The 27,076-nt window shown below is 39.6% G+C and overlaps 1 protein-coding gene across 2 annotated transcripts in view; it reads left to right on the forward strand.

The window, feature by feature from the left end:
* Positions 1–4,860: 4,860 nt before the first annotated feature.
* The window catches only part of LOC146985326 (anoctamin-1-like), a 33,996-nt gene continuing 11,780 nt past the window's right edge, over positions 4,861–27,076 (forward strand). For both annotated transcript variants that reach the window (XM_085778241.1, XM_085778242.1), the window contains exons 1-12: positions 4,861–5,366; positions 13,922–14,290; positions 19,999–20,097; positions 20,442–20,593; positions 21,312–21,366; positions 21,599–21,647; positions 21,824–21,879; positions 22,078–22,116; positions 22,526–22,590; positions 22,905–23,039; positions 24,800–24,960; positions 26,555–26,637. In XM_085778241.1, coding sequence (XP_085634367.1) covers positions 5,262–5,366; positions 13,922–14,290; positions 19,999–20,097; positions 20,442–20,593; positions 21,312–21,366; positions 21,599–21,647; positions 21,824–21,879; positions 22,078–22,116; positions 22,526–22,590; positions 22,905–23,039; positions 24,800–24,960; positions 26,555–26,637 — 1,368 coding nt within the window. In that variant the 5' untranslated portion in view covers positions 4,861–5,261. The remainder of the gene's footprint in view (positions 5,367–13,921; positions 14,291–19,998; positions 20,098–20,441; positions 20,594–21,311; positions 21,367–21,598; positions 21,648–21,823; positions 21,880–22,077; positions 22,117–22,525; positions 22,591–22,904; positions 23,040–24,799; positions 24,961–26,554; positions 26,638–27,076) is intronic.

Raw genomic sequence — 27,076 nt, forward strand, 5'->3', positions numbered from 1 at the left:
AGAAGCGTATAGTGTTAGATGATCACAACAGTTTTATTCTCCGGGGGCTGCGCACAATATTTCAGGGTTATGTCCGTGTTCTCCTTTGTTTCAACTAAAGAGAGTAATTTTCCATGGAACTAATTTAGATTTCTACTTATAAAACTGGCTCAGGAAAAACACAGAAAGCCAGCACTCATAATACTCTTAATATCTCTTTAATCCAGGCAGCAGGGGCCCACAACGTACGTTTCAGCAACACAGCTTTCTTCAGCGTACTTATAAAACTGGCACATCTGTCTTCAGATATGAAATGAAATAACATAAACCTAATGGCAGTAATAATGACAGAAAGGAACAATATATATGTTCCAGATGTTTCAGTGTGTGTTCGGTGTTTTCTTGAGGATAGAAATCTGGCTTCAGAGAAACAACAGATAAATTGAGTGCTCTGCTGGTCACCACTCAGGAATGGGATGTAGGCCATAGTTTATGACACTGTTATCTAAAGAGGGAGAAGGGGAGAGTAAATTATGTTTGTAGGACAGGATTCACACCTTAATCAGAATCAAAGTCCATTTGGATGTTATATTTATTATCTATGCGCACTTTTGCCCAAGACAAATTTCCCCTGTTGGGGACAATAAAGTTTATCTAATCTAATCTAATATCAATATATAAAGTCCTGTTGCTACAAAATTTTGATTTCGTTTGTTTTCTCCAATTTGCCTGGTGTCCGTTGGTTAATCTTTCTGGAGCTGACCAGTTGACCCATTATCTGGTTGTACATCTCTCTGACGTGATGAAAATCCGGTCTGTTTGTGAGAGGAGGGACCTTCAGTCTCTATCTCCTGAAAAATGTAATAGTTTGATGGTGGGAAGAGCAACAAAGTGTCAGTGTTGGCTCCATAACTCTGCATGTACTCAGGATGAACTTCTTTAATGGTTTGTGGCTGATGCCAGACCGCCTCTCAGTGTGCTCTGACCCAGTTTATTTGCTATTATGTAGGCTACTACACTGTCTCAGGGGCATCTTTACATAGTCTGCATCTATGATTTGTCTGCTTGTCTGCTGGATTGCGGCCGTTTTTCTTTTCTTGCTCATCATCAGGGTGCTGAACTGCGTGGAAAGGTGACAGGAGACTGTTCTTATTACAGAGTCATCATGTCACCCATTGATATGATTGTAAAATATAAGGTCGGCTGGTCTCAAACAGATTAAGTGCATTTGTATTTGAGTGATGTCTGTCACTCACTGAGACACCTTTCTTTTTGTTGTATTTTCGTTCAGGTTCAATCAAAATCTGGAACCCTCTGATCCAGAGAGTGTCAGTCTCTATTAACCCCTAAAATAAGATCCTTTAAATCTCCATAAAATCAAAAATAACACTGAGGCAGTCAAAGGAAAGCACTGTGCTCCACCAGGCCAGATGAAGTGGTTCTAAAGCTTGGAGACAAATACACAAAGCTGCTCTCCATCACAACTGTAAATGGTTTTAAAGATTTTTCTTAATGGTCTTTGTTTGTTGATTTAGAGTTATCTATGAACTCATCCCTTAACAAATCATCAATGCACAGTAACATCTCCCCTTCTGTTCTCTTACAGCCCATCATCATTTCCTGTACAGTCCTCATTGTCTACTCATCAATAAGCAGAGTTAATTATCCGGCTCCTCAAGTAGCAGCTCCATATTTTTTTGTGTGCCAAACTGTGAAGTGGTGCATAGTTGTTTTTGTAATCAGCCTTGTTGAGAGCCTCTTCTGCGAGCCCCCCCCTGAGTAAACACTCAACCACTGAAGAGCTGTCCAAAGATCACAATCAGTCAGAGCTTTATTTGATTGATCTAACATAAAGTTTAGGCCGTTTTATTGAGCAGCTGAGTTACAGTATGTGAACACAAACACCACTTCCTTCTATTTCCTGTGAGAACTGACCTTTGACCAAAACATCTTGCTCCCAGCATCGAGTCAGACACATGATCTCCCCCGGGAGCCCGTGCTCTACAAGGTCCCTGCTTTCCTTTGCTCGATTCTCTGTATATTTTTTAACTCTTAAAATCTAAAAATACACTTGAGTGCGGATGTTGCCGCTGTGTTACATAAGCTTGTGGGATTGAAGTGTCAGGAATGAGAGGTTGTACAGAAAGTTTCTGGATCTTAGCTCTCAAAAAGTAAACAATCGTGGAAGAAAGAACAGTTTCCTGGAAGGGCTTCACACAGGAAAGTCGACACAGAATTCACTTGGAGCCTCGTGTTTTGGCCAATTTTTATTATGCTTGAGGAAAAATGTCACAGGTTTTCTGAACTCCACTTTAAAAGCCAACACTAACAGCAACGAAGTCAATTACCGAAACTGTATTTACTCTACATCCCAGAGTGTTATCTACGAAAGCAATGTGACGTGTTCCCTCAGTAAAGAAGAATGTGTCTTAGATAATGACTCTGTACATTCACTATGTAACTGATAATACAGATAATAGAGCATTTTTCTGGTAAAAGAAAACAGTTCAAGAATTTCATATCGATTTAGGGTCAGGGTTCTCCATGCCAGTTGTTCTACCAAGACCTACTCAGATTGTTTTGTTCCGGTTCCTAAAACAGTGCACACACATTGCTGCATGCTAATTTCCTTTTATGAATTACAGTAAACAACCCAACGTGCAGACAAGCCACGTACATGCCACTAATACACTCCCACAGTTAAAAATAAATGGTCAGTCCAAAGCTATTCATGAATATTGGCAAACATGTTGTTCCTGGAGAGAAAGACAGTGTCATGGAGAAGACTGCATGAAACATACAGGACCAGTTTCAAAGTTTAACATAGCGGTCAGATACAGAGGTGAATACCCTCATGAACACACCACCACCACTGCAGTTAAAGACGGATAGCTGAATATGCACAGAAGTGTATATGCAGAGGCAAGAAAGCTGCTGGACCACTTCATGTTTGATTGGTCAGGGACTGTGGTGACCAGCTGGAAGTCATCTTCACAGACTTCTTCAAACTTCAAAAGAAAAAGCCCATAGTTTGTCTTTGCATCAGTTTATTATGACCTATAGTTTTAACATTTAGAAGGATATCACAGTAATTATGGCAGGATCAAAGATGAAAGCAGAACTGTGTCATCTTCAGGTGAAGCCTGATGACACATTTGTATGTGTTAACAGAAATGTTATCAATGCAAGGCAAGGGAATTTTATTTGTATAGCCCTTTTTTTTTTACAAACAGTTTGTCTCAAAGGGCTTTACATGGCATCACAACAACATCCTCTGCCCTTAGACCCTCACATCCACTGAGGAAAAACTCCATAGAAAACCCTTTTAACAGGGAAAAATTGGAGAAACCTCAGGGTGAGCAACAGAGGAGGGATCCCTCACCCAGGACGGACAGACGTGCAGTAGATGTTGTTACATACATGCATAAATGTAATGCAATATTATTCATGCATTAGTTCTGCACTTTATAGACATGTCTTTTTCTTTTTATTCTCTATATTATATTAGTCATATTACATAGACAAGGTGACATTTGTTGTAGAAAATGATCTAATTTGGGCTGCAGCCGGCCCTGTATCGAATCCTGACTCAGGTGGCCCCTTGCTGCGTGTCATCTCTCGACTATACTATCCATTATGGGTGAAAAAGCCTAAAAACAGAAAAAAAAGAAAGAAAATGATCTAATTTGGGGTAAAACCAAAAAAGTTCCATACATTTTTGCATGTATGTGTTTTACATTATATAAAAACATTTTCACACCTCATGTAGCTATGGTAAACTCATTAATTTTGGTATTAATCAATATGGTTATCAAAAATATACACAGCAGTTTGAGAAAGAGCGTCCTGCTCGAATCGTCACTTCGCAAATAAGGTGTGTGGACTAACATTCATCTTCTTTAGTGTTCCTTCTCTTTGATCCAGCACCCATCCCAACTGGGCCTATTTGATGTGCGTGTTTTTCCTCACAGTTTATCAAAAATATTAACACATGTGTCATGGTGGCAAAAATAAGCAGACTGTACCGACAGGGTGGGCTATCTACCTTTGTTACAGTGGTTACTAACGATAATGGCTTGGTGAGGTCAAGGTTCATTTCAAGTATTTCCTCACCATTGGGCAATTTCTGTCGTCATAGCTACATTAATAACAATGTATGGGCAGAGATAATTGAACCAATATGTACTGCTACTTACACATGGGAATAAAACATGTAACATAGGCACTTATCAACCTGATAAGGACTTTGTCTTTATACTACAACATTGTGCTTTCCATGATTCTATCATAGTTGCTTCAACCACTAGATGTCGCCTACCAACAAATCGTACTATAGACCATAATAACTTATGAGCTTGTTTTTATAGGACAGTCAGAGTGGAGAGAGAGTCACAGGTCAGTTGACCAGTGGCTGCTGGAGGTCCAGCAAAAGTAGCTCTGTCCTGACTCTGGGCTGGTCCAGGTGTGATGTGGTCTACAAGGAGTCCACAGCAGCAGGACTAGCCTACTTCCTGTTGGCTACTAGCACTGCTATTGTCTGTCATTAACTTTTTATCAATATTCATGATATTTAATCAAATTTTGCTGTTTCCATAAGGCATTTTTAATTCCATATTGCTTAATGCGAATAAAAACGTGTGGATGGAAACATGGTTACTGAGGCACCGGGAGCTCAGAGCTGACCGTTAATTCATTCACTTTGAAGCTTGATATCATGTAACACTGACCTGTGATTGGTTTGTTTAGGCATGTCTTCATGCTGTGACTTCTCCTCCATGTCATGCATCACATCTGACCTTGCAGCGATCACCAGCCACTGGCAAAGTGTGAGAAAGACTGAGGGAGGGGGGGAGAGAGATGTTGGGTGTGTATGGGGTGGTTGATCTTGTGGTGATTACAACTGAGCAGAGGCAGACTGAGGGAGGGCACCTTGTGTTTATCAGAGTTATATCGTTGTCTAAGTTTAGATCTTGGCGCACGGACCGCTTCTCAAGTAACAGGACTGCTGCAGTCTGATTCCAGCCGCTCCACACTCAGACAGAAAGAGAGCTTCACTTCACTCAACTTTAAAGGCAGACAAGAGAAGAGTGGCAAGTCAGAGGGAAATAAAGTGGCGAGGCAGGGGAGGAGTTTCTTCAAACCAAACTCTGTGATATAAGGAGACGTTTCAAAGAGGAGACACAGATGTAGAGAGAGAGGAAGAGGCACAAACTGGACTATTCTGCTCCCAACTCCTCGCCACATCACTCCTATCTCTGCTCCCAAACCGCTGCAGCCGGACAATGACAGAGGAAGCAGAGGTGGAAGCCGACCTGCCTCCAGCCTCCAGGTCGACACAGCAGACGCCACATTTTCTGCGAGATGTGATCTTTCACGGCAAGTTAAAGGTGAGAGTCTCCAGCGACACTGAAATAACTGACAGAGCTATGAATGACTTCAGTCACAGTGAGGACCGTCCACACAAACCTGTTGCAGGAACTGTTTTGTGAATTGGTATAGTTGTATAGTTGTAAACCAAAAATAACAATGTGCAAAATCTGTAGCTCATTTTTAAGATAAGATTTAATTTCTTGTCACGTTTGAACCTCTTTAAACTCACTGACGTGTCACAGTGAAAACAAATTATGATACACACTGAACTTTATTTAGAAAGTTCCAAAAATAACAAACATGACAGTGATATTTTGGGGAAATGATCAATAATATGATTCATAAGACGTGAGTTAGATATTTCCATTAGATGGCTAAACCAGCTGATACCAACAAAAACAAAACATGGAGTTTTCTGTCTGTGACTGGTGTGATAAACACAGAGCGTACAGTACAATCAAACAGAACAAAGTGACAGAAACATGAGTAAGGACAAACTTTCTCAACACAGCATCTGGTTTTGCAGACAGTTCTTCTTCTGAAACATCTGCACACACAGATTTGATCCTAATGTGTGCAGAGCTTCATAAATGTTTTTTAGTTTTTAAACTTTTAGTTTTATCACATGATCATCCTCGGCTATAGGAGAGCTGCCCAGCTGTTGGTAGATGTTGACTGTTACAGAACATTTATCAGAGTATTTCCTGAGCTCACAAACAGCTGTCCTGGAGATTTATGAACAGAGAATTCCATCTTGTGGTGGATGTGTTTTACTGTAATACAAAAACTGGCTCCTGTTGACCGCCTTGACATTAGATGCCAGTGCAGTGCAAAAAGAAGTCACTATTTTTGGCGCACATGCATGAATACACAGATATCATTGGAGTTGCTAAATATCTGACTGTGGTCTCTGCTATTTGCACTCTCTCCAGTGCTGCAGGTGATCAGTGTCCTGTTCCTCTGACCTGAGCACTGTCTGACTGCTCAGCCATGTTTTTTTTGTTTTTTTTTGATTTTGAAATTCTTTATTCAGTCACATCACACAGTAGCAAACATTACCGACAAAATAGTGACTGAAAAGGCACAGGCAGGAGCATAATGCTTATATTAATGCCTGTCCTACATACCAAATTAAGCTACCCAGCATTCTTACAATATAAAAAAACAAACAAACTCACAATAAGACATAAGACAACAACTAACAAACAAGCAAACGAACAAACTAAACTAAACCAGAGGAAAAAAAAAAAAACTGAACCAATAAGGTTACCAGTATTTAAATATATTGTAAATAGCAGAGAGAGAAAAAAAAAAGTTTCTGTCACATGTGGACTTGATTTAACAGGTTATCTGGTTTGGGGTTATTTAAACCATATTCTTACACTTTGATGAAATGTTTACTGTATACTATACACTGTTAGCATTTGTGTTCACACACTCTACTGGCTTTGACTTCCTTTGTTAGATAAAGAAAACATTCTATAGTAAAATGTATATCCCATGGGTATAATAAAATACAGTAGTAATACTTATTCAGTGAGTCAGCAGAGCAGCAGAGGCTGCCGTACTCTATGGAAAGTGAGGAAGGACATGCTCACAAATTTTCTTTTTTGTCCCATTTAAGATATCAAAGCTTTTACCCTCAGATAACACAATAATATGAGGAAAGTTTTTTGTACTTTTGTACTGAAAATGTTCATGTAATGTATCAAAAAAACACAGCGTGATTTCTGCTCTTCTTTGAAATTTTCTCTGGTGTTTTGATCAATCTGTCATCATTCTGGCATGTCTGAACTCAAAGTAATTATAGTGAGAAGCTTTGTTATCTAGAGATGACAGAACAAAATCATTTCTCCTGATAATATCTATTCATCTCCGGATATTGAGCTTTATTATCACGAGATAAAAACCTAAAAAAGTATTTTTGAGTAGTACTTTTAGTCATTGTATGTGTCACTTCTAAATGTTGTTTACTTCATAGATTTCTGTTTCCCATCGATCTCCCCTCCTCCTTCCCCGCCTCCTCCTCTGCTTGGAACAAAATCAGCGGTCATGTTTCAGCAGCGGCATTCAGGGGAATCCCTGCAACCAATGACACTTCTTTCAGACGCTCCCTTCAATATACATTTCTGTGATTACACACACACAAATTATTTCTCAGGTGACAATGATGTTATTTTTAGTGTGGCCTTGTTAATGTTTACAACCTTTAGCTCCAAACTGAAACTGAGACAAGGACCAGAATATTTAAAATCAAGTACCTCTGGCACACACAAAGAACAGCTGGAGCCTGACCTTTACATAATATTTTACACACGCACACGCACATCCAGAATTCACAGAACTCCCCACCGAGGAGTAAGACCCGGAAAAATAGGGCACTGTGCCAAACATGAACTGCTTTCACACACAACACGCCAGCCAACAACTGACAGACGGCTGCATCGCTGCATCTGGAGCCAGAGCTCTGTTTGTTTAAACTTCAGCTTGACCAAGTCAGGGATGAGTGTCACTTACTCTACTGCGCTAAACTGGCTTCCCCAGTTCTACTCATTAAAATAATAAAGGTGCAATCTGTAGATGAGAATTTAGCAGTCGGTTCACAAGCATTTAAAGATCCAGCATTTTTTAAAAGTGGGGTTGTATGATCTACAAGAGATTTACAACATACAGTGTTGTGAACAGACCCAAAGAAACAGCCTATTTTCGCGGCCTAAAAGTGGTTTTACCTGGGAAAAAAATACAGAGTTCCATTATTCGCTATAATATTTTTTTTCCCAGCCCTTCGAAGTGCAGGAAAAACGTTATGTTGTAAATCTCTGGGCAGGGCTATGGGCTGGCGTTGCTAACGGGAGGAGTGCAGAGAGTCTTCTACTGCAATTAAAGTACTTAGGGGCTATTTGTAGATCATACAACCCCCCCCCAAAAATGCTACTATCCCTTTAATACAATTCACACTTAATCTTCAGTCCAGTCCACCAGGTGCATGAGGGGCCTCGGGCCCTTGTGCTGGAGGTCTGGTCCTACCTTTCATAGCTACTCCCTTACCGCCATCCCATGATGACTGTCACAATGTTTTAAAGTATACACTACAAATACACAACTAATTAGAGATAAAAGTGATCTAATACGGGTTTCATGCTACATCATGATAGACATGCCTGACAATTTACATTTTTTTCTTTACTAAATATTTTTTCCACTAAAATAAATGGATACAAATACAGCAGATGTTTTAAAGCAGAAGTAAGCGATCCGGTCGTTTTGGCTAACTTCCTGTCTTCCTAGCAGTCCCCGCCCTCGTCATGGATCTATTGGTCCTCGTCCCTACGTCACAACATTCACGCGCATCCCTTGGCTGCACACACAGAGAGGACCGCCCCTTTATGCCGTTCTCTCTCCTCATTGGATAAAGGTTGTAGGATACAAGGAAAGTTTTCTCCTCGGCTTACAGCAGAGCAGAGTGACTGACAGACCCGTGTTTCAGACCAAACACTCTATATAAGTGATTGCTGTCGGAAGATATAACTATTTAAGACTTATATTAACACAAATATTCCGCTTACTTCTGCTTTAAGTGAATAAGGTGATTGACTCCTTTTACATTACCAGACAAGTTTGCCTTTCAGTTCAAAGAGATGTCACACACAGGGAAGAGAGGAAAAGTGCACTGTAATTGCTCAGCCTCTGTGTGTGATCTGGCTGGGAGATGTGGTTTTAAAACTGTTTTCTCTGAAAGCAATGTAGTGGTCTAACAGCCCCGTGCAGGTCTGCTGTGACTGTGGCATGCAGCAGGCTTTATTGCTTTTTTTTTTTAAATGATATTTTTTCTGTTGCAGTTTTGTGCAATAATGTTCTTAAAATATTTCTCCATTATGTGAAATATGTCAATGTGACATAAACTGTTACCGCTTTGTTTCAAATTATACCATGACAAATTTTGGACACCATTTATAAAATAGGCATTGGATGAGTTAAAGGTTATCATGGTCATATTCTATTAAAAAGGGCAAATGCTTTAATAAGAACTGACTTTATTCATTTTTTATTTAATTCCTACTGTTGCCAGGATTATCAGTGATCTACAATGTGGCCCTGATAACTGATCGACCAGCATGCAGTTGATTCTCTTTGTCTCTGCCCAACTCACCTGGGGGAAAACTGCAGATCCTTTGATTTGGAATAACTCATTCCAAAGAAAACCTCACTCTTGTGATTATTTTTGACTGGTTTATACTGGCCGACCGTTCAGTGACGGGTGTAACAGGTGGACTTCACGAAGACTACTGGTAGTGCTGCAGCAGGAGCCAGGGGAACTCTCAGAAAAGGTAAGCTACATCTGGTAAAACACTGTAACACTTAAAAGAGAATGATTTATGTTGCTTCCGATCCTTTTTGATAAATATGGTCTGCATATGTGGCAAACAGTAAAGTTAGCAAGCCTGCAGCCTAGACCACAGCCTGGTGGCTGTAAACTAATGTTATATATAGTGCAGAAAGGGGAGCGGAGCCCACTACACCCTCTAAAAGACCAGTTGACCTCATAAATTCCTCCAGCGTTCTCTGGCTCAGTTTTGAACCTAGAGTGAAAATAGAGTGTAAACTAGAAGATCTAAGGTACAAAAAATGTAAAACCTGGTATGGCCTTTGCAGCCACACCCACTTTACACCAACATGCATTTTTGGTGTATAATATGAACATGGTTTTCCAATGTTATCATATATATCAGACTATTCCTGAATACTGGGCGGGACAAGGAAAATATCAGCAAGTTTTTATATCCTCATCAAATTCACCTTCAATTCACACCACCTTTTTATCGTCTTTTATTGAAATCATCAGATGTCATTCAGTGTTAACAAAGCTTGGAAGCCAGTTTGAAATCTTATCAAAAGTTAGACATCTTGTTGTTTAATTTGGTGAAATGTTTTCAGTTTGTGTCATGGCTAGAGCTATGGTAACCCTGTAGCACAACCATTAAATCATCTTCTCTGGGGATATAAGGTCAGGGGTTAGAAATCTCCAGCTTCAGCAAGAATTTAATAGTAGTTTATACATGGACCCTGACAGCTGCAATATTATTGCACATTATTAATATTTTATGCATTTTTTAAAGTTGTATTATTGATTTTTATGCGTGCCTCGGACAGACATCGTTTTACAAAGCACAAAACAGAATAATATATGACCAGAAGTTAAGGTGAATAACTTAAGCAAGGATACGAGAAACATATTTATTTATGCTTATAATGGTAAAATCAAAGTGTGGACCACTACACTGAACTACAATTTTGCTGCTGTTCCGAAGCTGATTCCTATATTGTGACATTTTATTTTCCCAAAGGTTATTTGAAATGAACAGGAGCAATTGGCTGATAAAGGGCGAAGGCTGGGTGATCTGGACAAGTCACCATATAAAGACAAACAATCACACACTCGCATTCATTCCCACGGACAATTTAGAGTCACCAATCAACCTTGTGTGCATGTGTTTGGACTGTGTGGAGGAAGCTGCAGAAATCTGAGAGAACCCACACAGGCCTCAGGCCAATAAATAAAATAAACAAAATAATAACATGCCCAACACATTCATATTGTAAGTGACCAGTACTCAGGTTTATTTATTATAACCTTATCCTTGGTACATTTTGCCTGTAAGGATGTGAAACAAATCCTAAACTACATTCATGATGAAAAGTCTATTCTTGAAAAGTCTAAACTTTGCTAACCTAGAAAGGTAAACTGAGCACAGTGTACAGACTGAACATGTAAAAAAAAAAAAAAAAAGGGTGTAATGCTGTTACTGTAATATGTGCTTCCTTTTCTTCTTGCAGCTTATCTCTGTGAACACTGGATGGATCGACAACAGTTGAGAAAATTAAGGTCATTGCATCACTCACTACAAGCCTTAGGACGGCTCGCACCAGAATGTGTCTGTTAAAGCAATCTACAATCATTGATTTTTGGAGAAATCACCATTGTCAGAGTTATTGTCAAGCTCACAAACCCATTACCATTCTGTTCAAAATGAATGTATTTTATTAAGTGTCACTGTATATTGCACAAACTTTTAATAAATTTCATTTATAACATAGTGTCCTTGTTTTGATTTTTCTAATTTATTTTCTCATTGACATTAGATACACAGGTAATTTGTTTGAGAGTTGTTGGTTTATTTTATTGGTCATTGTTAAGGTCATTGTAATTGTGGACATTTCAAGTGTACAAACCTAATTCATATAAATGATAACACTTCGTTTGTTTACACTTTATTAGGTTGTTAGAAAATATAGGGGTCTTAACAGCAAAAGCCCTGTCTCCTTAGTTTTTTTTTGTTTTTTTCTTAAAGCAGAAGTAAGTGATATATTTGTGTTAATATAAGTCTTAAATAGTTATATCTTCCGACAGCAATCACTTACATAGAGTGTTTGGACCGAAACACGGGTCTCTCAGTCCCTCTGCTCTGCTCTGAGCAGAGGAGAAAACATTTATCGTATCCTACAGTTTTTATCCAATGAGGAGAGAGAACGGCATGCAGGGCTGTGTGTGCAGCCAAGGGACGCCGTGAATGTGGCGACGTAGGGACGAGGACTGTTATGGTGCGTTCAAGGAAACTCGTATTTTTCCGACCGTGAAGTGGTACCAGTTCGATCTGGTACGAGTTCACCGGTTGGAAGTTACGAGTGGCCGTTATAGTGACTTTCACCGGTAAAACAGGTCGGAAAAACACGAGTGGGTTGCCTGGAACGCTACAAAGTCGTAAGTTGTGACTTGAAGCTGTAACTTACGATTTCAAAAGCCTGCCTGGAACGCAGCATTAGCGAAAACGACCGGACCACTTACTTCTGCTTTAACTAAAACCTTGTAATAACTTTTTCTCAGGGAGAGATCAGCCTGGCCTTTAAAGTTATTACAATAATTTTAAAATCAATCCTAAAATAACTGGGCAGGCAGCATAGAACAGGGTGATGTGAAAACATTTATCGTATTGATTATATTGTTGGCTTCAAAACACAAATACTGATCAAAGATTAATCAAAGACTTTTGAACTTGATGTAGTTTGTCAAACCAATGATTTCCATGATTTGTCTTTTCATGTGGGGTCCAAGTACAGTGACCTCAGATGGTCTGAAGTGTTTTATTTGAGTCAGATTGTCATTGAGGCCTGCTACTTTTCTTTAGGTCTGATAAGTAGATAGGGTTGTGTGTCATCAGCGTAGCAGTGAAACTGTACATTGTATTTGCAAAGGATGTCACAGAGAGTGAGTATATTATGAAAAATAGGATTGAGTCTTGAGGGACACCATAGAGGGGGAAAGCAGTGGATGAGACTAGGCCAGCCATTCGGCACAGATAAACATTAGATAAATAGAAAAAAATGTTTTCAGTTCTAGAGCAGCTGATGTGACACAGTTCAATCAACAGTATGTTCACATTTAACTGCATACATTATAGGAATATACAAAAATATAGATCAGCCAGAAATTTATGACAGCAACCTCAGATTCTGACCAAGAAACAGCTTTAATTAGAGCTTTGGTTCGAGCAGTTTCAGATGATGTGCAGCTTATATTCAAATACTCACTTTTTTGTTCTACATTCAGTTGTTGAATATTCAAGTATTTTCAGCTGCACTACTGTCCTCTTCACTAAGAAACATCACATTATCAACAGCACAGTTTGACAGCCATGATAAGACTTCACATTCAATGATAGTCCTCAGACTAATTGAGACGTAATGGTCATGAAGACAGGCCTCGGCTCACAAAATTATTTTATTTATTATTTTATTTCATAGGGACAGTGCACCACTAATCAACAGAGTTAAAAGAAAAACTGTAAGTGGGCCAGAAACTTGAGTTAGCCAACAAGGCTAATTTTCGTCCGTTGTCCCTGGCCAGATGTTAAAGGCAACCTGGAAGGAGGTCTTCAGAATTGTAATCTTTTCTCAATGTAACTTTATGAAATAAAAAACCACTCAGTTCATTGAAGAAAACCTTCCAGCAAGCAGGTTTTCACAGAGAAGGTTACCTCAGCAACTGCTGGTTGAGAAACTCAGAGTTTTCCCTAAACCAGCACCCAACCCAGAAGAGAAAACAGTTACATGGATCAACATTTAAAAAAACAAAACAAAAAAACAACAACAACAAACTTGTATTTGAATGCAACTTTTACTCAGCCTGACAAGCCAGACTATATCATTAAAATGTATAAATATATTTGCTGCCGCTATAGGGTGCGTCGAGATTTCTAGGCTAACTTTTACTCAGATTTTAGATATAAACTGAAGTTTAGAGACCAGTCTCTCATCAGTAACTCTTGGACATACTGTAAGAAAAGAACAATGAGATGCAGAGAAAAGTCAGTGTTGTTGTGTCCGTTCAGTGGATAACTGTCCAGTCACAGCAGATTATCTAATCTACTGTACATGCTGGCACAACCTCAACAAAAACCCCTCAAACATGAGGAATAGAGAGCATCTGAAATCAACAAATACTTCTTCCTCTTGTGAGTGACTAAACCCTAAACCCTTTCTCCCCCTTTGTCTGTCCCCATGTACACACCATCAGCTACTGAAGGCTCTGAGCCCAGAGGAAAACACCCGCTGCCGCCACGGCCTCTATTTCCAGGACGGCCAGCGGCGTGTGGACTACGTCCTCACCTACCACATGAAGAAGCCAGGAGGGAGCCGCTCCTGTCGACAGTCAACACACCTGCTGATGGACAATGCTTTAGCCCGCAGCCTACGGCGCGTCCCCCACAACATGGCACGCGGGCCGAGACATTCTTTGCCCCAGCCATCGTCACCGGTGGTTGACATGGAGCTGGGATCTATGGGGGAACATTTCAATGGCCAGGAGGATCACAAGGCGTTCAGGAGGGAGGAGTTTGAGGGGAAACTGAGGGACATGGGGCTGGAGCTCGAGAAGGATGAAGACGTGAGTTTACATCCATTTATGTGGTCACACAGAGCTATAAACTCTCTATGCAGTTGTTTAGGGCAACAGTCACATGATCAGAAAGGTCCCAACCAGGGTTCAGTTCAATCCATTTAAAGAGAACTATGCAGGATTTGTAGCTTAAAGGGATAGTTCACCCAAAATTCAAATTTCACTCATTATCTACTCACCCTCATGTTGACTAAGAGCTGTGAGAATTTTCAGAGTCCTCCGTGCCTTCTCTGAGTTACGGGGGGTCCGTGCAGCAGTATTTGTCCATATAATGGTTGTCAATGGATACCAACTTTCTTCGTCCAAAAAGACACACCAAAAAACATCCAAATACCTCCATACTGCTCGTCTGCAATGTCCCTCTTGTATTGAAGCCCCGACATGAGAAATTGTTCCGCCGGTCAGTGCAAATCACACGAGATTTGCACTGACACAGGAAGAGCAGTGAACCGAGACACTGGGAGCTTCTGCTACAAACAAGCTTAAAATATAGACTTATTTAATTTTTTTCAGAACAATTTCTCATGTCGGGGCTTCAATACAAGAGGGACATTACAGACGAGCAGTATGGAGGTATTTGGATGTTTTTTGGTGTGTCTCTTTGGACGAAGAAAGTTGGTATCCATTGACAACCATTATATGGACAAATACTGCTGCACGGACCCCCCCATAACTCAGAGAAAGCACGGAGGACTCTGAAAATTCTCACAGCTCTTAGTTGACATGAGGGTGAGTAGATAATGAGTGAAATTTGAATTTTGGGTGAACTATCACTTTAACTATGCTACATTTTGAAATGAATTAAACAGGACAGGAGTAATTGTGATGGTTTAATAAATGGCAAAGGGAGAATGGAGGCTCTCTGCCTTCCACTTGTCACTTACTGTGTCTCTTGACTGAAAAACAACTTTGCAAGATCGGGGCTGCCCCGGTGTCCCAGCTCTTGTCTCTGCACATGGCGACACAAGCCGTAATCTTTTGTTTATGACAGGTAAGACTAGCTCCACAAATATACACGTTGTAATGTTATGTATCCTCTATTAATTGATTTCTGGCTGGCTTCCTTGTAAACAAATGCACATGGCCGAGAGGGTTAGCCTAACAGTGGAAAAGCGACCAGATTTGCATAGTTTCTCTTTAACACATTTGTGTGTGTGTGTGTGTCTGTTTCAGTTTTAAGCAGTGTGTGTGATTTGGTGTTGGCACTTGGAACAAAATCTTGTTTAGGGCCACCAAGATCATAGGGCCGGCCCTGCTGTCTATTCTGTTTGAAAACGTGACACAGTATACTGTACACGTCAGTGTAATGAAGTAGGAAACACTCTCTTGAAGAGCCAGAGGATGCTTTTTTTTTTTTTTTTTTACTCACACACCCATTTCCCCAGGAGTAAGAAGCAATATGACACTCAGGTGCACTGAAAAGGTGGATTAATGCAAGGGTAATACTTTATGTGATGCTTATAACGCATTATAACCATACTTATAATGAGTTATAATGAAGTTATAGCACTGTAACTATAGTTATAAACACTCATAAATGATCATGATGCTTTATAACAATAATCATGAACGTGTATAACTATCATTATAAACACTCATAAAATATAATATGGCTTTATAACAATAAGCATAATACATTTTAGAGCTTGACCTTGATCTTATAAGCCATTATAAAATTCTCTATAATGTGTTATGCTTATTATTATAAAGCATTATGATAATTTATGAGTGTTTATAATGATAGTTATACACATTTATAAACCAATTATAACACATTATAACTATATTTATAATGCATTATCAATGTGGGCATTGTTAGTGAGTTACTAACAATTATAACGTATTATAATACCTGACCTTGTATGTCATGATAAAATGCTTTATAGTGTGTTGTGATTATTGTTATAAAGCATTATGATCATTTATGAGTGTTTATAACTATAGTTATATAATGCTATAACTCCATTATAACTCATTAAAAGTAATACGTTATAGAGATAGGCGTCAAATAAAGTGTTACCCAAAAAGATATATATGCAATCTGCCTCAACCACTAATTTTAGATTACAAAAGTGTTTTGTGTGGTCACTGTGACCTTGACCTCTCACCACCAAAATATACTCAGTTTGTCTTTCGAGTCCTAGTGAATATTTGGGCCAATTTGATGTGATTCCCTTGAGGTGAATATGAATATTGGTGCCTAACTTTCTCTAAATTGAGATGTGCCCATGAGACTGGGACAGACAACCAGAAAACAATCTGGCTCTGGCTCAAGTTGGACAGCAACAGTGTAAAACTTCCTGTCAGTGCCTGGCGTGGCACGTGACATATGTCAACTCAATCTTACATGCACATTGATATGCCCATAGTGCTCTCATTCAATGCCCTGCTATGCTGACCAAGCTATGCTTATGAAAGCAATTTCTAATGAGTTAGTTGATCATTCACATAAACATCAAGGACTCTGCTTGATATTATTTTGAATTGAATGTCTTTGGTTTTGGACTGCTGGTCTAAGGTTTTATATTTCTTCTGGACCCACAGACTAGGTTGATGATCCTGTAGTTAGGCTTCAGGGCTGTACAGTAGCTCACTCTTTTATTCCTAAACTTAAGCTCTAGTGTGTCTGATTTAACAGAGCTGTTCTGGACAGGTCTGTGGGGCATTTGTGGCTATGACAGCCCTGCTACCACACCATAATGACCTTTGCTTTATTTGACTTGCTTTAAAAAGTAAACAGCTGGATCTGTTGGAATTTCACTAAAGGAAATTAGGAGGTGTCCACTTTCTCCAGGGTTGCACCTAAGATATATCTGTGCATCAGTCATGTAAAAATGAAAACTGATATTCTGTCAATGTACATGTCCCGATGCCGACATATAAATAGAAAATATGACTCTCTACAGCAGTGACTTGAAATGATTGACCTGCACTATCACATACAAGGCTCTACTGAAACAGGATGCAAAGGCAAATGTGAACTCCCACTATGTGAACAAGTTTTATATATACGTACGTGTATAATGACACAATTGGTCAATTGTGGCCACAAGCTTTGATGCATCCTAGGCAGAGCTAGGTGCAGCATGGACATTAGGTTGTCTGGAGGATATCAGTGGTGAAAAAAGACTTTACACATTAAAATTCTATTAAACTGAGGTCATGCTATTTGTAGCTAAGATGGCTTGTGGAGGGACAGTCTGCACAGCTCATTCATTTTTATTAGTCCTTTCACTCTTGTAACTGCTAGTGCTGAACATGCTGCAGCAGGAGTTTCTGCCACACACAGAGTGGCAGCAGTGTAATGATGTAAGGGATATTTTCTTGGCACACTTTGGGCTCCTTAGTACCAACTGATCATCGCTGAAATGCCACCACTTAGTAGAGGGTTTTGCTGACCATGTCCATATCTTTATGACTGCAGTGTGCAGTGTGCCATCCTCTCACAGCACTCCAACTGGTTCCTGGAACATGACAATGAGTTCACTCACTGGACTGAAAGCAGTCACTGGATCTCGGTCCAGTAGACCACCTGTTGGATGTGGTGCAATAGGGAATTTGTATCATGGATGTGCAGCAACAGTTTGACATATCATGTCAATTTGGACAAAACCATTTGAGAAATGTTTCCAGCATCTTGTCAAATCCAAACTAGGAGGCAGTTCTGAAGCTCAAAGGGTTTACTCTGCAAGGAAGATGTACCTGATAAAGCCAGTGAGGGTGGCTCTCTGACAGCACCAAAAGAAACATTGTTACTTCAGCATTTATACAAAAACTATTCACCATAAAAGGTTGTACATGTAAGTGAAGTCTCATATTAAATTATACTTAAAGGGATAGTTCACCCAAAATTCAAATTGCACTCCAAGTGTCACGTGTGATTTACTAATTTTACGACATGGAGACACGGAAGACGGCCAAGAAGAGGGACTTTACTGACATTACCGCGTTGAACAGGGAGAGGGCGGCAACATTAAATATCTGGACATTGATAGATTGATAGATTTTGGGATTGATAAGCGTCATCCTGGTGGATGGAGGCTGCAGACGCACATATCACCGACCACGTCAGGAAACCCAGCGATCTCATGAAATGCTCCTGCAGTTTACTAAACGACTGAGGAGAAATCATAGGCATATTACTGCTGCGAACGCGACTTTATGACCATCAGCACCGCTGGCATGGTTCGGCTGATGGAGGGATGTGAAACACCGGCCCGATCTCCCGCTGACAGGTCCCGGTGACGGAAAAAAAAAAACACTCCGCCGCGGAGATCAGCTGGACCTGGACAGGTAGCGGAGCCCCCCCCAACCGGGGCTCCGGTGTCCGGCAGAGAGAGACTGAGGAGCCGTCCGGTCATGCTCTGGTGCAGGAGATGTTGGAAGTTTGTGTGTGTGATCTACAATAACAGGTCTGTCTGTCATTGACTGTTTCTGTTTACACAGCTGATTAACGAGCATCTGTCACGTCGTGGTTTTTAATTCATCTCAGTTGCTCAAAATAAAAGTCGAGTTAAATTTTCAACACGGACTTGGATGTAGCGTTTCTCTTTTTTGGCTACTTTTTAACTTTTTATCAATATAAACAACAACAACATGTGGTCCACATCGCTGCGTTATTAGACTATGGTTTAATAATCATTCTGACACAGCAGCACTCGTTCCTGCATGTTCTACGCTGGTTCCAAATGTGCGTACACCTGGTCAGAGCTGGCGTGAGATTTGTGTGTACCGTACGCTCACGCTCAGATTAATAAATGCCGATCCTTGCGGTGAATTTGGTGTACACCCATTTTTTTGGTGTACGCAAGTTTCATAAATGAGGGCCATTATCTACTCACCCTCATGTCGACTAAGGGCTGGGAAAAGTTTCAGAGTCCTCCGTGGCTTCTCTGAGTTACAGGGGGTCTCGGCGTAGCAGTGCATGTCCATATAACGGTTGCAAATGGATGCCAACTGTCTTGGTAACAAAAAGACACACCAAAAAACATCCAAATACCTCCATGCTGCTCGTATGTAATGTCCGTCTTGTATTGAAGCCCCGAAATGCGAAATTGTCCCGAAAAAAATTTAATAAGTCTATATTTCAAGCTTGTTTGTAGCGGAAGCTTCTCTTCTCGGTTCGTCAAATTTGGACGAACCAGGGTTCGTCTCTTCCCAGTTCGTCCAAATTTGACGAACCAGGAAGAGGAGCTTCGAGAAGCTTCCGCTACAAACAAGCATGAAAATAGACTTATTTAATTTTTTTCGGGACAATTTTGCATTTCAGGGCTTCAATACAAGAGGGACATTACATACGAGCAGCATGGAGGTATTTGGATGTTTTTTGGTGTGTCTTTTTGTTACGAAGACAGTTGGTATCCATTTGCAACCGTTATATTGACATTCAGTGCTACGCCGAGACCCCCTGTAACTCAGAGAAGCCACAGAGGACTCTGAAACTTCTCCCAGCCCTTAGTCCACATGAGGGTGAGTAGATAATGAGTGAAATTTCAATTTTGGGTGAACTATCTCTTTAATGTCATGGTGAGATATTTTAGTTTATTGTAATGTGTTAGTAATAATGATTGTGCAACAACATTTAGTAAGGCAACTCTACGTCATGTTGTCCACACATTCATATTTGTTTTACTTGATTATAACACCTTTTTTTTTCTTTTCTTTTTTTTTGTTGTTTTCTGTTTTGTGTGTCTTAGGCCAAGATTCCTGGGTTGGGCTTTGTGAAGATTCATGCTCCTTGGGGCGTTCTCTGTCGAGAGGCTGAATTCATGAAGTTAAAGATGCCTACCAAGAAGGTGAGAACAATGTATCAGTCCAACATCTGACTTTGTTATATGTATGTAGGTATGATGTGTTTGTCCAAAACACTCTTCAGTGGAGATAAACTGCTGCAGAGTGGCGGCCCTGATCATGATTTAAAAAGAAGCTTGAGTGAGCACCACAGGGAAATGTATTCAAAGTCACTAGAATGAGTAAACATTACTTCTCCCCACCTGGACGCATGATTTTATAGCACTGCCCTACTACCTCATGATGGACTGACTGACCTGTGTACAGGTGTTCTTAATACAGTGTTGGGTTAATATATAAAGTAACCTTGATTTATGTGTGTGTGTGTGTGTTTTGTGGGGACTTGTAGGTGTATGAAGTGAAGAAGTTGAGCGGTGTTGTGGGAAAGATCAGTTCTCTGGTCAGTAAAGTTCTGGAGCCTCTCCACCCTCATGTTGAGGAACATCAACCAAAGAACATCAAACATTTGTCACACACTTTCTCCAGGGAAAAACAACACCTGTAAGTAAAACCTTTCCTCTTTGACTGACAAAAGGTGGTAAAATGGTTGTTAAGTTAGCAGATCCCAGCTGACATAGAGCGAGGGCAGGGTTCACCCTGGACTGCATCTACCAGTTACAGAATTTATCTGGAATAAGCGCCCACCCAGGCTACAGAGGGTTTTCTTTTCAGTGCCCTAAGTCACTGGTTGGTATGGCGTTACCTAATTTCCAGTCTTACTACTGGATGTCTAATTTAAGAGCCTTACAGTATTGGATCAATCCCACCATCATGCACCCCTCTCCTGAACAGCTTAATTTGGAAAGTGTGACTTGTCAGCCAACTTCACTAGCCGCTCCCTCACATTCCCCCCCTCCCCTGTCCAATTCCGGGCCACATAGACAAAAACCACAGTCACGTCTTCTCTGAAAATTTGGAAACAGTTTAGGAAACATTTTAACATTTTAAGTTTATATTCCTCCCTATATCAGTCCATGCCAGTCATCTTCTTCAACCATGGACATTGGATTTAACGCCTTCTCAAAACCTGGTGTGAAAACACAAAGAGACTTGTTCCAAATTAACCAGAATTCCCGACTAGACTTTTTCAATTCTTTTACAAAAATCTGTGTCATCAATCATAGACTATCATATACTGTATATATGACAGTAAGGGGTCTGAACAGTGGCAACAAACATTACCTAATGTGTGTGCTTTTGTGTTTTTGTGAATGAACAGATTTGACCTCTCAGACAAAGATAACTTCTTTGACAGTAAAACCAGGAGTTCAATAGTAAGTCTGCTGAAGCTTCAGCACCAACATACACAATGAGCCCTGTTATAGAGCACTGGCAACATTCACTTCATTTCAGTCATCCAACAAATACTATTGTAACAATGGATAGTATGATGTTGTGCAGGTATTGTATATCGAGAATTTGCTTTTTTGACAATTTTATTTATGTAAAAAAAATTCAACAACCAGGTGAATTAAAATCAATTCTTGTGTGTTTCATCCCCTTCAGGTTTTTGAAGTCCTAAAAAGAACAAAATGCAAGGCCAAGTTTAGCATGGGTGAGTGAGCTTACAGGCTGGGTGCAGGTTTACTTTCTTTAATCTTATGACTTAATTTTTTTAGTCAGGGTTGTACTCATCTCATAGGAAAACATTGTGTATGAATCTGTAGCAGAATAAATCACATTAACTGCAGAACCTATATTAACACTAGAATCTCATTTTTTTCTGGGCAGGTATTACAAGTCTCCTTGGTAGTGGCGTCTACACAGCAGCTTACCCTCTTCATGACGTGAGTAGTATCAAATACCGTTATGATAGGGGATACTAACAGAACGTTCATAGACTTAAGTTGTGAACCTGGCATCAATCAGGTAAACTGGTGCCAGGACAAAACCTTGATGACCTTGATCCTTTTCAAAATGGGGAAACCTGACCTGCAGTCTCCAGCCGTGGTGTGTAGTGACTACTGTTGTCTCTCTAATTACAGGGAGATATCAATGAAAGAGCGGAGCCCAATGATAGAAAGGTAAGACAGTTGCTGTATGTTCATGTTTTGCATTCATACAGTTTTACAACTGTGCTCATGTGGAGCCCACACAAGGACCACAAAATAATCTGCCACCACTCCAGCTTTAACGTTGGAACAAAAGCAGCTTGAGTCTGCTAATTATGTCTGTTTATTTAACGTCTTTTTTTTTGATTATCAGATGCTGTAGGTGCCCTATAAATGTTTTCTTTTTCGGCATGAGTGGAATCCTCCATGAGCACAGCTCCACACTGTCTCTTTTTCAATTCTGTTTGTTTTGTCTAATCATATAGGTTATTGTTAAGAAAACAGGAAAAGGAACTCTGCTCAATGAGAAATATGTCAATAGAAAGGCATGATGCATCTAGTTATAGTAATGACACTAAATATTATTGATTATATTCTTCAGCTTCTGTATGAGGAGTGGGCAAACTATAGTGTCTTCTACAAGTACCAGCCCATCGGGCTTGTGCGGTAAGTTTTTTTTTTTTCCTTCTTCAGTGTGTCTGTGTCCTTGGTGATTTGAAAGTAATGGTCTGAAGAAGCAGATAACCTGAGATTTATAAAACTCTTATTATGACCATTACAAAACGTGCAGTAATTGTCTAAACAGTGTCTAAAACAACATGGCCACACCCCTGGACTGTTTTCATTCAAGAATCCACCTCACCTTTCCTGTGGTATTTTAATAAACCTCTGCAAGTAAATTAGTACAACTCAAAAGTCCTGAGAGCAAGTTGTTAGATTTATGTGAAACATCAGAATGATTTTTTGTGTGTATCGTTCAGGAAGTATTTTGGGGAGAAGATCGGTCTGTACTTCGCCTGGTTGGGCCTTTATACCCAGATGCTGATTCCTGCCTCTCTGGTCGGGGTGATTGTCTTTCTGTATGGATGTGCAACAGTCGATGACAACATACCAAGGTAAACACACACATGCATGCATATGCATATGATGTTTTATTTGTTCTTTATTTTGCCATTTTTTGGCCACGACAACACTTTTTTTAAAATTTGGATTTCTTTGGTTCTTTTCTCTTAGCCCATTTCTGCTGGAGTGTAGTAATATTACAGTTAGTGATCGTTACAGATCGTTACACTTAAACATCAGTAGCCAGTCTATTGTTTTTCTACAAGTGACATTATTTCTTAAAGGTTAGATTACTCTTATAATAAAGTTAAATATTAGGAGTCCATAATGGAAAAAAATTAAGTCATCTAAACAATTTGTTAAATTAAACATACAATGAGATTTGAATATTATCAAACTATCAAAGTGGATAAAGAAATGAAAAAAGATAGAGGGAAGCAGGGAAGAACAAACTCCAGAGGGAGAAACACAGGAAAGGTTTGATGAATGAGTTGAGAAAGGAGGGCCTCCTCTTCTTCCTCTACCTGCTTCTCATCACCCACAGGATATTATGACACCAGCTGTCGGCACATAACCCAATCCACCCCCTCACCCCCACCCCCACTGCAGACACACACCACACACACTCAGTCCAAGTGTTAATATGAGAGTGTCACCGCGATGAACACAACCACACAGTAAGACAGAGCAGACTTGTGTGTCCATGAGTGTGTGCACACTGGCAGGAAGTCGACTGTCTGATGGAAAACATTCCAGGGAAATTAACATCTCAGGAGGATGATCAGCCAATATAAGTCATGCAGTATCTTCAAATCTGGAAGACACCAATTTAAGAGCTGTTACCAACATTACAGTATAATAAAACCTTGATGTTTATTATGATTTACACTGAGAGACATTAGTTGGAGTAAAGAGATGATGTGACATACAACATTATGGGTCTGGGCTTAAGTGCAATCCAGCCACCTGGCACAGATAGACTGTCATCCTCCTTTAACCTGCTTTAGACTCCTCTTCAGCTCCTGCACACACACCTGAGTGTCTCCTAATAAAAAACATGAACATGGCACAAAAACTTAATATCTTGAATGTTTATGATATCAATGTGTATCAGATCTGTTTATTTGTGTTTCAGCATAGAATGAATTTTTTACCTCGTAGTTTCTCAATAACCAAGTCCATAGCTACCAGACACGAAACTCTTCCAATCTCCACACTGCCTTCTTTAGAACTGCTCTTGGGCAATTTACAATTCGTTATCATGGTCCACGTCTCTGGAATCAGCTGACTATCTGAAAAAAAAACATAATTTAAAAAGGCTCTTAAAAAGTACCTTATCAGTCAAACCATGTACCATCAAACAGGATAAGACATTTATTGTCATGTTTTTCTTTTCTTTTCTTTTTTCTCTCTCTCTCTTCTTCTTCTTTTTCCCATCATCTCATTCATTATTATTGTTTTGTATTATTCATTCATGTAGGTATTTTTCCTTACTTCCTTATATTTACTGTTCAATCACTTAGTTTTCGTTATTGTTTAATTATTCTCTATGTTCTTGTTTTTAACCTGTAACAAATTTGGTTTTTGAATATGTGGGTGAAGTTTTTATATAAGCCCTTTTGGGTTTCATACCTCCCCTTTGCACATCCCAGTCATGATGATTGTCCATGCTGTTTTAAATGACATGTTTGTGCAAAATAAAATTAAAAAAAACACTTCCGTTCTGTCATGTTACATTTGAAACAGCCTATTTCTTCAGCAGAATCCAGCAATATATGTAATATGTAGTGTGTATGTGTGTCTTGTTTTCCAGCATGGAGATCTGCCACCCAAAGAACAACATCACCATGTGTCCTCTGTGTGACAGAGTGTGCAGCTACTGGAAACTTAGCACAGCCTGTGGAACTGCTCGGGCCAGTCACCTGTTCGACAACCCTGCCACTGTGTTCTTCTCTATATTCATGGCTCTGTGGGGTAAGTCAACATGTCACTGTTCACTTTATGACGGTTGGCTTTGTGGTTGTTTTGAGGTCAGCTGACTGATCATTAATGCATGTCCATCTCTTGTCAACTGTTAACCTTTGTCTTGTGTTAGCTTTTTACTGCCATAGTGTTTCGGGTCAGTTTTGACCCGTATTTTAAATCAGCTGTAAAATACAGTAAATACATTTTTTTTCATCCAATTTGTTTTTCTTCTCTTGGTTACATTGTTAGGCTTCCTTATCCATGAAAATATTGGTTTTAATATTTTTGGGTGTGGGCCCCTGGGCCTTTTTTTGTCAGTATGACCCTTGGCTTCAATGTAACCTTCCTCTTGTCAGCTTTCTGCTATACTATCTATCGTGTTCGGGTCAGTTTTGACCCGAGTCTTCAATCAGCTGTAAAACACACTAAAAACAATTATTTATCATCCCATTTGTTTCTCATCTCTTGGTTATGTTGTTAGGCTTCCTTATCCATGAAAAGGTTTGTTTTGCACCTATGATTTCAGTTTTAACTGTAATTATTGTTTTTATCGTTATAACCGGGTCAAAATTGACCCGAACACCACAAATGTAACAATTTTCACCAGAGCATTTTAGAACTTTGCGAGAAAAAAAAAAGTTTTTGTTTTATTTTGTTTAAATATAGGTTCCAGACAAAGTCAAAAAGTCTTGATTCTATAAACAAATTTATGTGGTACTTCTATGCATATAAAACTTGAAAACGGGTCACTGGTGACCTGAACACCAGAGGAAGGTTAATTGATTCAGAGCCACATATTGATTTGTTGATCCGTATTTGTATTCTGATTTGTTGCTTTGTTGTGATATAATTTTTCTATTTGTTGCTTTGATTTATTGATTTGTAGTTGTATTCTGATTGATTGAGTCATTGCTGTGTTATATTTGGTTGATTTTCATTTCAAAGGCCAGATTGTCTGTTGGCACAACCTCGTCCTCTTCCACACATGCCATGCACCAGTAAGATAAGAAAGATCAGGGAGAATAGTCAACAGAAAAACTTGCATTGTTCTCCAAATGAAGAAACTGTGTCAGCTCAAATTAGAAGTGTATATCTAAAAACTGACCTATTGCTTTTATGATTCCTCCCACCTGCTCCTGTTGACTTCTCCCGCTCCATCCCAGTCACACAGAAGCTGCTGATAATGTTTTAAATGTCATCACAGTCAGCATGAAAGTTAAAGTGTCTTATTTAGGCTGTAACACAATGTCACAAACATTTTCAAAGGAAAAGCTTTTGTTGACAAGTCGGAGCTAAATCAAAATGCAAGGTGTAGTTTAGTGGTGTTTTTGGCCAAACGTTAGTTTACTATTAGCAATTAAATTTGGATTTCAGATATCACAAAAGTGTTCATCAGTCAACATTAATGGCTTTTTATTGAAGGAGCCATAGTAACAGAAACATCCAGGTGGGCCTACAAAATAAAACATCCCTGCGGCACTCAGCTGTTCTCCTGTCAGTCTCCGATATCCAATTGCACCTGGCCATTACATATAGTTCAGTTCAGTATAGTTCAGTTTGAATGTTTCTGTGTATTTGATGCATTTGTCTCTCTCGTTATAAGCTGCCATGTTCATGGAGCATTGGAAGAGAAGGCAGATGAGACTGAACTATGAATGGGATCTGACAGGGTTTGAAGATGAGGAGGTAAGTGGTGCTGAAATCAGCAGGACAGAACCTATCAGTTCTACTGAAGATATTACTGAAGCAGCTGTGGCTCAGGCACAGAGCAGGTTGACTACCTGTGACAGGATGAATGTGACGAGTTGCATAAAGCACTTAGAGTGGTCGATAAGACTAGAAAAGTGATGTATAAATGCAATCCATTTATCTATATCAAACTATAAGCTATATAATATATTTCTGTAAGTATGTCAAAGACAATGAAGGGGAGCTCTCATATTCATCACCATCAGTAACATAATCTGTATATATAAGTCAGATAAATAAATACACCAACCAAACCTTCTGTCACTGTTACAGCTGCTGGTACCAGGAATTTGATCAGTGCTATGGCTCTTTTAAACTCATGCTAATGCTATTAGTGACATATTCAAATGTAGTCATCAAGTCATTACTTTGTGGG

Source organism: Trachurus japonicus, chromosome 6 (assembly GCF_045865225.1).
Source record: "Trachurus japonicus isolate A0001 chromosome 6, Traja_1.0".
NCBI lineage: Eukaryota > Metazoa > Chordata > Actinopteri > Carangiformes > Carangidae > Trachurus > Trachurus japonicus.